Raw genomic sequence first — 13928 nt, forward strand, 5'->3', positions numbered from 1 at the left:
AATATGAAATGTGTATAGAATGATCATAATTACACCTGTAAATAGAAAAGGTCAATGTAATGACAAACATCTTCAATACAATATGAACCCTGTAAGAAATATTAATAATGGAATAATGCTGTAAAATATGTTATTAATGCAATTATAATAATGCAGGTTATATGGCAGCAATCAAAAAATTTCTGAATCTCCACAATGTCCAGGTCGGAAAAAGGAGACAGGGAGGCAAAAGGGTTAAATTAAAGAGTTTTATTAAAGTTTCTATTAATAACTCAAAAAAAAGAGACGGACAAGCCGCTATCACCATTTAAAGAAACATAAAAACTCAAGCGTTGGTCAGTAAACTGAAAAGTAAAAAAAAGTTTAGTCACCAAACACTCCTCTCCCCAGAGCAGGAGTAAGCAATCACTGAACACAGCTCACTAGCTGCAACCACCAACATGGCTCTCTGGCACTAGAGCTTCTTCTTCTTCTTTGTGTTTAACGGCGGTTGGCAACCAACGTAAAGGAGCATTACCGCCTCCTACTGTTCCGGAGTATGGGTCAGACAGTGAGCTTACAGTCTGTATCCAAAACAAAAAAAAAACCTACACTTAGCACTAGAGCTCACCTTTCTCTGGCCTTAAATACCTTTAATTGCTGATGGGAGTCAGCTGTACAAAAGAAAAAGATGGCACCTCAGGCAGGAGAGACGGTAGGACACGCCCACACAGGCAACTTCAGGAGGAGGCCCAACTAGGGCCATAACACAGGCAAGCAACTCTTCACAGGATTTTAGAGGCAGCACAGAGAAACTGTTCAGCCTCTTTCTATCCTCCAGGAGGCTTTAATACATAAATGCTAACACTGAGGTCCAGACATGTGAATGCTGATATGGAGGGGCCATATTGACTAAATCTCTCTGATCATTATAATAAAAAATATCCTCAGAATTTTAATAGATATGAATATGGTAAGAAAGTTTATTGTTGGAGAGGCGCTGATGTAAAGGGTGGCTACTGCAAACCTGATCTGCTCTTATTTATTTGGACGGCTAGCATCACCTGCTCACCTCGGTGTGCAACATTAGAGATGAGACCGTTAAAGACGCACGAACCCCCACCAATGCCCTACCTCTGCACAGGACTAATAACTCAGTATTAGACAGTTTCATCTCCCAAAACTTGTATTTATTGAGTTTGAAAGTGGTTTTCACGGTGATGTCACCATGGGTCATTTTTCTGTAATAACTTAGTGGAAATAAAACCTGATTCATAAAATCTCAAACGTGTCATGGCTGATGTGACTGCTCTCAGATTCACACTGATGCTACAGAAGGGATCACACAGAGCTGCACAGAGCAGACGATAATGAGCCAAACCGAAAAAGCAACCCAAGAGTTTCTCAAGGCAAAGAAACCAGATATTCAATCAATCAGCTGATCTCAGCTCAGCAGAGCAGCTTTTCAGGTACTAAATACAAAACTGAAGGCAGAGAATCATAAACCAGCAACAGCTGCAGTAAAGACCTGCAGAGCATCTAAAGGAGGAGACGCAGCATGTGGCGATGTCCGCGAGTTCTTGAGGTTGACTGCAAAGGATTTTGATCCAAGTATTTGCCACGGTCGTGGGTCGGTGACCCAGTGTTTTGTGTTTTGAATCATTTATCATTCTTTGCTTCCATTATTATTTTACAAGTACAAGTTTTAGTCTCTGGGTTTTTGTGCTCTGTCTGTGTTCCATGTTTTCTTGGTCTCCAGTCAGTCATGCCTCTTTGTTTCAGTGTTAAGTCCATGCCTCTGTGCCTGTGTTATGGTTCCTGTTTTACTTTGATAGTCACGTGTTCATTGTTAATGTTTTCAGCTTTGCTCTCCTCCTGTGTCTCCTTGTTCCCTCATTATCCCTGGCTGTATCCCAATTCAGGGTCTGCTGCCTTAAAGGCCGCATTTTAAGGCCGATTACGTTACAGCGACGTGACGAAGGCTGTCCCAATTCAAAGGCTGCTCGAAATGCGGCCCTCAAATGCGTCCTTCATTTCCCTGAATTTTAAGGATGTGGCGGTATAGACTTCATGGCCCAACATATCCCAGACTTCATAGCGCGGAGGTGGGTGTGGATAATTTTGCCGGAAAAAAACGGCGGAAGCGGAGCGGCCGAAGAGTAAACTTGTAAAAGTAAGTACTGAATATTATGTCACTTAATAACAAAGAACATTAAAACATTACTGTTGGCCACATGTCGGCAAAGTTATGTGACATTAACGATGTTTGTACTTTCAGCGTCAGCTTGGTTTTAAAGCCTTTAAAATATACGCCGTTCAATAGCTGACCTTAATCTTACAGAGAATGTGATGATTTTATGGATAATTAAAGTCAGTCATATATCCACAAACACAACAAGCTGAAAGTCAGTGATGCTGCTCGGTTTGCAGTCCTGAATATCACGGCACAAGCAGGATTCACTGCACTGTTAATGTTAGCTATGTTATATTGCTGCCTCTGTTCGGTGGTGTCGAGCCAAACGGACTTTAACGTGTGTTTGAACGAGCTGACGGTTCACTCGTTAAGCTGAAAGAAAGATGCTTTAATCACAGGAGTCACACATGTGTCCACTGTACCATCTGGGAACTCTTCTTGTTTAGCACTCGTAATAACACAAACACTAAATCCTCCTTCTCTTGTGCTGTTTTGTAGCAGTGTATACACCTGAGACTGTCACCTGTCTGTCTGTCCTGCACTCTCTCTCTGTTTCTTTCTCTCTGATTGTGGAATAAAAGTATGAACATGTATTTATAAGTTACACTTGTGTTTGAATCCTGCAGCTTATCACACATTTGATTTCCATGTGTGACAACTGCAAGTGTCCAGAGTGAGGACAGACTGAGGGACCCACTGCTGCACATCATCTGTGAGGCTTTGCACCCCTGATGATCCACCAGGACAAACTCAGCAGTGTGTGAGGAAGAGGAGGAGGAAGAGCCAGCAGCAGCTGACAGATGTTGAGAATAGACAGACTGTTCCCTGTTTGTGAAGGACTGCTAGGAAAGTTTAAAATAACTAATTGTCTGTCCTGAATCAGTCTTATTAGGTAATGTTCAAATAATGTTATCATTCCAGTGTTTTCAGTGTGGGAGAAAGTACTCAGGGCCTTCAAGTTACACACTATGAAAGGCAGCAACAAGTTTAATATTCAGAAACCTAAAGTATGTATCAGCAGCAGAATGGAGCTAAAAATAAATGTTTGTTTCAGTTCTATGAAGCTTTGAGTATTTTGGATTAGTAGCACTGCTGTGTTTGTTGCATCATATTGCTGTAATTGTTTATATGCTTTATATATTCTGAGGTAAGTTGATCTATAGTGTTACATCATATTCTATAAGGATGTTATGTGTTTGTATACTTTCTGCCCAGTTTGACCCATTTAGCAGAAGTCAGCCTGTTTAAGGCTCTGATATCTATTCTGTATGACTTAAAGCAGTTATGACATGGTCTGATTTTCTCACCCAATAAAGGAATATTTCATATATCAGTCTACTCTTCATTCTATCAGAAACAGTTATCACAGCTTGTACATTTTCTTTTTCCACATATATGTAAGCATTGAGCCAAATTTAGTAATGCCAACATATTAAACAAACAATATTTGTCTCTTATATATAATACATCTATATATACACTGTGTCAGAAGATAATTATGTTTTGATCAGTTACATGAAATGTATTCTTTATATTTATCAGTTAAGCATATTTATACACGACCTTTTGCCTAGAAACCTGTGTGCTGAACTTCTGCAGATACTAACCGCATCCTGTTGTTTTTAACATTTAGATGTAGAAGAAAACCAAGCTCAGCGCTTTTACGAGAACATACAGATGTAGAAAAGGGGAAGTCCCGCTACTGAAGTGATGTTATCTATGTAACACACACACATACACACACACACAACACACACACACATACAGACAGACTTGTATAAATAAAGAACGCAGGCAGCGATGAGACGCAGGTCGTGCGTCCATGGCTGCCCTCGCGAGTAAAAATGGAACTGCAGTGTTTGTGTGTTTTCTGACTCAGACGTCTCAGCTGAAGAACGGCAGGGTGATTTAAAGAAATCCCCTGTCACACTGTCAAAGATACTTTGAGAGAAGATTTAAGGTGATAGGAAATATAAATAACTGCAACTTGAATCTTTACTGAAGCTCAGTATTTGACACAAAGTTCAAACTCACTGCTGTAATAGCTAATAATGATTAATATAATAACTATAATATTGGCCATATTATATTTACATTACTATCCCATTCCTGTCTCGAAAAGCGCTATATAAATTATTATTATTAAAACCTGAACTTCAGTCACATCTTGAAGGTTGGTTTTTGGTGGCATCAGAGCAAAGCTACAAAACCTTTGTCCAAATACTCATGGATCTGATTTACTGTGAGAATTACTTTGGATTCATTTGTCCTCATGCTGGAGTTGTGCTGTTCACACACTGGAACAAAATAATGATCTAATACATGAAAAATGCCACACAGCTCACATTTTCAGACACAGTAATAACTCATTTTTCTTCCAGGTGTGGGATATCCCGATGTGGAGCAACTGAAGTTGATCAGCTCTGATCTGAATAAAGTTTACTTCACCAACAGTTTTGACTCTCTCCAGGACATTTTCAACGACTTCACCATCAACTTCTTTAACAGTGTTAATGTTTCAGGTAAGTATTCTTCTATTACACTGGTGCTTGTTAGCACCAACCTGGTCAGTTGTTCAGTGCATGTCTAAGCCTTTTAAGACTGTGTGTGTGTGTGTGTGTGTGTGTGTGTGTGTGTGTGTGTGTGTGTGTGTGTGTGTGTGTGTGTGTGTGTGTGTGTGTGTGTGTGTGTGTGTGTGCGCACGCGCGCAATCCAGTCCATGATCCAGGGTACTTGTAGCTTATGGAGCATCAGTGCTACTTTATCTGGAGTTACTGCATTAAAGACAGAACTAAAGTTAACAAATAGCTTCCTCACATATGTGTTAGGAAGCTGCAGGTGGGACAGGAAGGATAATGCTGCAGGCCAGCCTCTCCCAGCCTCTCACCTGACCTACAGGCAGCACGCCGGGCCTAAAGAAGTGGTACTGAAAGAGCATAGAGAAAAATACTTGTACAAATGGATGAATGAGGCAAGTTGTGTAAAGTGCTTTGAGCTTTGCTTAGAAAAGTGCTGTATAAGAACCAGTCCATGCACCATCTAAATCTGCACTCTACTTGAACTCTGCCCAGTCAGTGTATTTAAAGCACTCCTGTGGTACAACTGGCCTCTTTACTTCATACCTGTATTGTTTTGGCAGTTGGTCTGGTGCTGCAGGTTAATTTGCCGCCAGAGATTAAAGTTTCCAGCCACGATCGCGACCCCCTCTGTGGTCCAGCCACAAAGCTATAGTCTAATCTCAGTTTAAATTGTGTTTCATTAGTGTCTGTTTTCTTTCTTTAAGGAAATACAGGAGAGTGCCTAGCTTTTAAGAGATTTAATTTGTTTCAGCAGTTGAAATTACAAGTTACAGTGCTGGACCTCGACGTGAACCAGCGGTCTGCTTCACAAAAAGGATGACCCTGTAAGCGGGCAATACAGTTTTATACCACAACAGCACTAGTATTATTATGACTGTAGCATCCCTGGCTGAATGATGGCCTCTTATGCTGATGCTTCACAGAGGTTTTATTGGAAAAGTTTTTATTGAAACATTCAGTGAAGACACCGTAAGAGCTAGGAGCAAAACAAAACCAACAATATTACTACCATAACATCAAAATATCAAGGAAACAAATTTCTCCTGCTCACATATAGCATACACATCAAATTTACATCACTCAATTCATTATATCACCTCACTAACTTACAACTACACATAAAGGTCATAAAGGTTTTGCGCCAGTTTCCTGTTTCAAAATAAAAGCATGGATTTCAAAATAAAACCGAAGTACCTTTCAAACAAACGTAAAAATTTTTAACAAATTTAAAGGTCATTTACATGACTATCCCCTTGTCTGGGAAAACAACGTGGCCAGTCCTGCTGTCTCCCGACTGGACCTTCTCCTGCACATCATACATGTCTGACCTTGTCTTGCATCTGCTCCTTTTCCTTGAAAAACATGGAAAAAGAAAAACACCTCGCTTCCGAACCTTGCTGTATTAATATTATTGTTACGTGTTACGTCTCCTTATGTTGCGGCCTCAAGCCAGGTCATAACATAAGGGAGAGCTCACTCTCTCTATCTATCCAGCAATTTTCAACCTATTGTTTTCTACTTATTATCCAAGTCTGGGACAGTCTGTTCAGAATGTTTACAAATCCCTCTGAAACTCAACTTGTCAGCCTCAATATTCAATTCAGTTATAGTACTGAAGTGATGCTCAGTGATGACCCTTATTACACGGAGTGCCAACTCTTTAATGAGCACAACTACAAAATGTATATTAAAATCACAAAAACAGCTTTACTTAATCATTTTATTCCGAAAAGTTTCAGTGTTTTATTGGATCTCTGTTTGATTTCTCTGATCTCTGCAGACTCTGTCAGGCTGCTGAATGGTTCCAGTCTGTGTTCAGGCAGACTGCAGGTGAAGTCTAACCAGAGTTGGTCCTCAGTGTGTGAAGATGACTTTGACCTGCAGGATGCAGAGGTGGTCTGTAGGGAGCTTGGCTGTGGGCCTCCTTCGCTCCTCCAGGGGGCGCTCTATGGAGAAGTGGAGGCTCCAGTGTGGAGCAGAGAGTTCCAGTGTGGAGGCCATGAGTCTGCTCTCCTGGACTGTAGAAGCTCAGGCTCAGTGAGAAACAGCTGCTCACCTGGCAAAGCTGCTGGACTCACCTGCTCAGGTAGAAGAGGAGCTGCAGCTTTGGTTCAAACTCACTTTATTCTGTGACTGATGACTCTCTGCTTTCTGTCAGAGCCTGTCAGGTTGGTGGGAGGAGCCAGTCGCTGTGCAGGTACACTGGAGGTGAGACGAGGAGAGTGGAGACCAGTGGCGATGGATATCTGGACCCTGAAGGATGCAGCTGCTGTCTGTGGACAGATGAACTGTGGTTCTGCTGTTTCTGTAGGAAATACACAGAATTCTTCACAGAGATCGGTGTGGTGGGTGGAGTCACTCTGTGTTCAGGCTGGATATGCTCTGAAAGAGTGCGCATCAGCAGATCGCTCTGACTCCACCCTGGATATCACCTGTTCAGGTAAGTCTGTCAGAGACATCATCTTGGATGGTGAAGTTTCTCTCTTACCTGTCTTCTCTGTGACCGTGGTAGAAGTTCACTGGACGTGTTCATGGTCTCCTCGTTTGGTAGGAATGTTGAGACACCACAGTCTGGTTGTCAGTCCATCATCATCATCAGTTGGTCTAAGAGTAAAATAACCCACCGCCTTGTTTCTGAATATTCATTACGTTGCCTCTAGTATCCTTTAGTAAGTTTAAGGTGCTCGATGAATCTGCAGGATTCCTTCTGAATCCAGATCTGCCTGGAGACCATCTGGTAAGAGATCATATCAATGCTGATGCCGACAGGTTCTTGGAACATCACCGTAATCAGACTTATTTTCACCTCAGATACACGACTTAAAATGTTGTGACTCGGGCTAAATTTTGACACTGACACATGAACAGATATATAAAGACCTGCAAAGGTCCAATAAACCACCTTTGTGTTATTTCCTGCTTTAGCCGTGTCTCCAGAAACACCTCAACAGTGGAGACTTTGAACACGCTCGGCTTTGTTTTTATGACCTCGTCCATCTCAGGATGCAGCTGAGGTCTTAGCCACAGACTGTCAGTGAGAGCTCAGTGAAAAGTTGGCTTTACCAGGATGTAAACCATCACCTGACCCTGTTCAAGTTTCATCAATAACCAGACCTGCTCCTCTTTTCACTGTCAAAGACATGAACCAGCAGATCGGAGGATACAAATATGAGCTAATATTAAAGCAAAGATTACTTTAGGAGGAGACCATGTTCAGGTCAGCAGCAGCAGTCGTGTTTGAAATGTTGATTTTTGTGAGGATGGTTAAGTATGGATTTACTTTCTGACTTTAGTCTTTATGGATTAACTGAAGATGTGATTTAAGGGTTGATGAGGTGAAAGAGAAGAAACGACTGACACATGCTGATGATTTTATAATGTATGTTTCAGGATACAATAGAATAGATTTTATTTTGAACTTGTAAATATAACTCAAATAACAAGAAAAAACATTTAAACACAAAAAACAAGGTAAAGACATGAAGTTGTCATGAATAACTCTACATCTGTAAAAGGAGTTTGATGAAGTTTACACTAATTTGTTCATTTCAACTTTTATAATTTGCAAATCAATGTTCAGAGTTCAAGATATGACAAAAAAATATACGTTTAACTAAACACAAGCCTACAGTCATATACAGTAGCACATAAGCTACACACCCTGTGATTAATGCGTCTCTGTCCTCTCCCCTCTCTGCAGACTCTGTCAGGCTGCTGAAGGGTTCCAGTCTGTGTTCAGGCAGACTGCAGGTGAAGTCTAACCAGAGATGGTCCTCAGTGTGTGAAGCTGACTTTGACCTGCAGGATGCAGAGGTGGTCTGTAGCGAGCTTGGCTGTGGGCCTCCTTCGCTCCTCCAGGGGGCGCTCTATGGAGAAGTGGAGGCTCCAGTGTGGAGCAGAGAGTTCCAGTGTGGAGGCCATGAGTCTGCTCTCCTGGACTGTAGAAGCTCAGGCTCAGTGAGAAGCAGCTGCTCACCTGGCAAAGCTGCTGGACTCACCTGCTCAGGTAGAAGAGGAGCTGCAGCTTTGGTTCAAACTCACTTTATTCTCTCACTGATGACTCTCTGCTTTCTGTCAGAGCCTGTCAGGTTGGTGGGAGGAGCCAGTCGCTGTGCAGGTACACTGGAGGTAAAACAGGGACTGTGGGAATCTGTGGAGGCCTCAGGCTGGACCCTGATGGATGCAGCTGTAGCCTGCAGAGAGCTGGACTGTGGCTCTGCTGTTTTAACAGGAAGCAGAAATGCATCCTGGGATGGATCAACGTGGAAGATCAAACCAGGGTGTGTTAAATCTGGATCTACACTGAGGGAGTGTGCCACATCATCCCAGTCACCCACCGTCCTGGAGCTCATCTGCTCAGGTAAGAGAGTTGCTGTGAGCCAACGGAGTTTAACATTGAACCAGTCGAGTAAAGTTCAGCCAATCGTCTGTCTGTTTACAGACCTGCTGGTTCAGCCAATCATCTCAGCGTCCTTCTCGTCCAATGACAGGGACTCCCAGGTCCAGCAGCAGGAGTCCTCTTGGGTGTTAAAAGGCTCCAGCTTCACCATCAGCTGCTCCATCCAGCCTCAGTACCCAGGAGGCTCTTTCCAGCTCACCTTCACCTCCTCCAACACCACCAACAACTACACCCAGCAAGCTGTCAATCACTCTGCCCACTTCCTGTTCCCTGCTGCAGAGCCCGCCCACCAAGGAACCTACAGCTGTGTTTATCACGTCTTCGTGTTTTCTCGTAACTTCTCCTCTGAGAGCCGTCAGCTGTCTCTCACTGTCTCAGGTGAGCTGAAGCAGAGTGGAGCTCAGGTGTGAAACAGCAGCAGGTCCCACCTGACGTAGACTCAGATGGAGTCAGAGATGTAGGCGGGGCCTACCTGATGGTTGTGTTTGATGCCAGCTGTTGTTCTCCTAACATCTAATGTGACGGCTGAATGTGTCTCATCAGATCCAACAGTGTTTGTCATCAGACTGCTGCTCCTGCTGCTGAGCCTGCTGCTCTTCATCTCTGCCGTCTGTTTCAGCCATAAGGTACCGTGCACACGTCTGCTGATCAGAGGACGCTCTGGAACCAAGCTCTCGGCCCGTTTGAAGACTCGCTGACTCACACCTGTGTGCTGCTGTGTCTCTGCAGGTCACCGGGAGGCAGGAGCCCCGCCCACAGGAGGACCCGGAGCTGGATGGTTAAAGCTGGCAGTGTCCAGAAAAGCAGGCAGCTCAGCAGCGCCTCCACATGGTGGAGGAAGTGTTTGCATCCTTCACCACAGTGTGAACATGAAGTACAACCACAGTAAACTGTATATCACATCATCAGGTCATGTGTTACTCCTGTATTAAAGTGTGAGCATTAATACTTGTTTATATTTACTGCTTCCAGCTTCTTCCAGTCCTGTTTGTACCCCTAAAATAATGACTGCAGCTAATCATCACCGATCGATCAACATGTGACTATTTTCATAAATAATTAACTGATTGATCAGATTGTCAAAATTCTCCAAACAATGAAAAATAGTTGGTGTATTTTGTGTCTGCTCTGTGACCTTTGACCCTCCCGTGTGCAGCTGCAGACTGTCTCACCTGTCCTCTGCTCCCAGCTGGGGACAGGTGAGACATTTTATGTGAAGTTGGTCGCCTTCTTGCTCCGACCTGTTTTTTCCTGTTTCCTTCTTTGCTCCTCAGTTTAGTTTCTTGGTTTCAGGTTAGTTTCCTCCTCTGGTGGATTTCCAGGATCTCCTGTTCTTCAGCGTCTTCTGTTCAGATTGTTTGATCAATAAAGCTTCTTTTGTATGCTGAGATTCTGCGTGCTGCATTTCTTCCTGACACACTGATGTGGCCGTCAGTGAGATGAGCGCATGTGCTGGGTTTGTACCAATGCTGTGTTTTTACACGCTGGAAACATGAAATGCGTCCCTGCTCTGATCCTGGCGCCGCCTTTCCTGCATCCCAGCGTTCCCTGTGAGTAATCCACAGCTCCTCTAATAAAGGCCACATGTTGAAAGGCTGAGATATTACAGCCTGTGACTCAAACACAGTCGATATTATCGCACATCTGTTTGATCAGAACACAAAACTGAAATTTTACCACCAAAACTTTTTTCATCACATATAAATATTTATAAATATCATAAATGTTCTTTTTAAACTGTTCATTAAAGGTGTCCGAGTGTTTCACACAAACTCTAACGTGACTCACAGGAGAAGTGTCCTCACTCATGTTTCCTCTCCTTCTTTATCTCCTCATCACCTTCGTGTGTTTCCTCTCTGACAGGAAGTTCTGAGCAGCTTCGTCATGTGACAGCTGACGTGGATCATGTTACGCGCTGAGCAGCATCAGCTTAAAATCAGAGGATGAAACAGGAGAACCTGAAGGAGATTTTTTAACCAAACTCACCTGAGTTTGTTTTAATCTGCTGCGTGAAAAACCGACCAATCAGATTAGAGATGCTAGAACTTCAGCTAGCCGACTGACCGCAGCTAAACTCAGCATCTGTGTGATCAGATAAAGGTGTCAGATCTTTCCTGTAGCTGTCACACACTTTATGAAGGTTAACCCTTTAAAATCTGCTCTGGATCTTAAACCTGTGATTTTAGGCTAAAAAAAACTTTCACTGATGCGTCCAAAGAAATATTTAAATTAATAAAAATCTTCTTGTGTGTGTCTGATGAGAGCAAAGTCTGAATAACGAGAAAGAGATGATTAAAAAAAGACAATAAAAGCAGGATGATGTGATTTTCAGGACTCTGAGGAATAAATTTGTATGCATGTTTGGATATGAACAGATAACTCTGCAAATGATTTTCAAACGTTCTTCAAATTATAATTTTTTTATTGTTGTTAATATATAAATTTTAAAAAGGAGAAAAGTTTTTTTCTGAAATGTTGCGTAAGTGCAGCAAATTTCACCCCAGAAGGCTGAGATCATTCCTGTAAACTACATTAACAACAACCTTTGAAACACATTTCAGGAACATGTAGAAGAAGAAAATAGAAGAGTGGTTATTTAGCTTTGACATGAGGAGATGCTGTGTGTTATTAAACATCAGGTTCAGGTGTGTGAAGCATTTATGTGTCGCCCCTGATGTGATTGTTAAACTGAGCTCGACACAGTCTGGGTCAGAACATCAGACCCGAACACTTCCTGCTTTTTTCTCTGTGCATGCAGCATCGTTACAGTTGAGTCAACATCTCAGAGTCTGGCATGATGAAATCTACTCACCCAAGGATCAGCTGATCTTGATTCTGTGGTGTTTCAGTTGAAAGAAGCTGCTCATCAGTTGGCTGATAAGTAGATAACAGATGAAGAGGAAACAGCAGTTTATTAGCAGAGAGCTGAAGAGTCGGACAGACAGAGAGGAGACGGACGTGGACCTGACATGGATCACCTGCTGCTGGTTCTGCTGCTGCTGTGGGGCTCAGGTAGGACTCTGCAACAACAGCCTGTCCTGTCTGTGAAGGTTCTCAGTCATCCAGGTCATCGTAGTCTAAGGAGCTTGGAAAGAAAAGCGTCTGGACTTCTTTAAGTTGTTGAAGGCGTTTCACCTCTCACCCGAGAAGCTTCTTCAGTTCTAGGGTCAAATGGTGGAGAGTCCCAGATTTAGATGATCAATAGGGGGTCTAACACTTCCACAGGGCCAAAATCTGGGATTCTTTCCCAGTTCCTTAGACAACAGCCTGTCCTGTTTGTACTGCACCCGACTGTAGATAGTTCTGAAATCTGTAAGTCATGGAGGCGTCATTTAACACTAGAGGCACATTAGAAGCACAAAATTAGACACTGAAACCTGAAAAAGATATGTGTGTGTGATCTCTGCATAAACCTGACAGCTCAGCAGGATTCATCCAGTGGTAGGGTGACCATATTTTAACTTCCAAAAAAGAGACACTTGGCCCAGTAATGAAGAACTTTAATAAGACTGTTTGTTTAAATAAAACTTTAACATATTTAAATGATGCCTTCTTTGCTGTTAATGAATGGTGAAATAAAAAGTGTCATATAGGCTTTTACAAGTCAACAAGTGCAAATAAAGAGGAAGGTTGGTCACCCTGTGCAGTGGAGAGCTGCTTTTTATCACAAACCTTTCCACTGGAATGTCCTGATGCATTCTCAATCACAAGGGAAATCCCAGAAAGTGGATTCTGTTCATCTGGACGTTTTCAGTGGGAGAAACGTTTCGTCACTCATCCAAGTGACTTCTTCAGTCTCAGCTGACTGCAGGTTTCAATCTTATAAACAGTACATTTGCATAATGACTGAAACCAGCCCACTGAAGGAACAATGGGCTGGGAGGTCAGTTTCTTCTTTAATATGCAAATTGTCATAACTATTGATCAACAACTACTGACCAAAGACTGTTTGGGAGCTTAGAGCTAGCTTAGCTTAGCTTGTAGTCTTCCTTCTCCTTCCCAGTGTCACCAAAGTGCTTGCTCATATGTATTATTGTAGGGTCTACCTTACAATATAAAGCACCTTGATGTGACTGTTGTTGTGATTTGGCGCTATATAACTAAACCTGAATTTAATTACATTATTATCATTACTAATCATTACAGTAATAATCAATACAATTATCAGCCTCAGATGCAGACAAAACAGGATTAACCCCAAAAGTCTGCAAATGAGCTCTTCAGTTAGAGGCCTCTGAGCAACAAAAGCTTCCAGAAGGCTGCTCAGTGAACGGGTGGGACAAACAAATTTTACCATCTATGTGCTAAAATCTAAAGAGACTTAAATGCTTCTAGATGAGAATATTCTTCAAAAGGTGTTTGATTTCACCGAGAAGGCTCGTCTAGCACAGCATGAAAAGTCTAAGACCAGGCAACAAAGGAAGTTGGAAGTTGTACGTCAGAAAGCACAGTGAAATACAGAGTTTCTTCAGTGGCCAGAAAAGAGAAGGATGGAACACCGAGGATGGGGACAATGGGGTGAAAGATTTGTCTGACAGACATCTCACCCAAGCAGAGCGCAGAGCGTCCCGATGACACCCAGTTTGTGCTCCAGTGGGTGATGAGAGTCAAACCTTAAATACTGATCCGTATTCATAAAGACCATCTCTGAATCGAGGAGGGGGCCTAAGGGTCAAATGCTGTGATTGCAGCCATTCCCCAACTCTCTGTGAATGGGACTCATGGCCATTGATCAATAGTCATGACAATTTGCATATTAATGATCATGAAACTGACC

At 42.6% G+C, this 13928-nt stretch overlaps 1 protein-coding gene across 1 annotated transcript in view; it reads left to right on the plus strand.

Moving 5' to 3' along the window:
- The window catches only part of LOC134633414 (scavenger receptor cysteine-rich type 1 protein M130-like), a 220466-nt gene extending 209970 nt beyond the window's left edge, over nt 1-10496 (plus strand). Inside the window, exons 17-24 of the mRNA XM_063482261.1 lie at nt 6533-6838; nt 6911-7294; nt 8405-8758; nt 8831-9112; nt 9194-9280; nt 9368-9529; nt 9695-9777; nt 9881-10496. Of these exons, the coding sequence (XP_063338331.1) occupies nt 6533-6838; nt 6911-7294; nt 8405-8758; nt 8831-9112; nt 9194-9280; nt 9368-9529; nt 9695-9777; nt 9881-9934 (1712 nt within the window). The 3' untranslated portion in view covers nt 9935-10496. The remainder of the gene's footprint in view (nt 1-6532; nt 6839-6910; nt 7295-8404; nt 8759-8830; nt 9113-9193; nt 9281-9367; nt 9530-9694; nt 9778-9880) is intronic.
- Nucleotides 10497-13928: the final 3432 nt, after the last annotated feature.

The sequence above is a fragment of the Pelmatolapia mariae genome, linkage group LG8 (assembly GCF_036321145.2).
Source record: "Pelmatolapia mariae isolate MD_Pm_ZW linkage group LG8, Pm_UMD_F_2, whole genome shotgun sequence".
Taxonomy (NCBI): domain Eukaryota; kingdom Metazoa; phylum Chordata; class Actinopteri; order Cichliformes; family Cichlidae; genus Pelmatolapia; species Pelmatolapia mariae.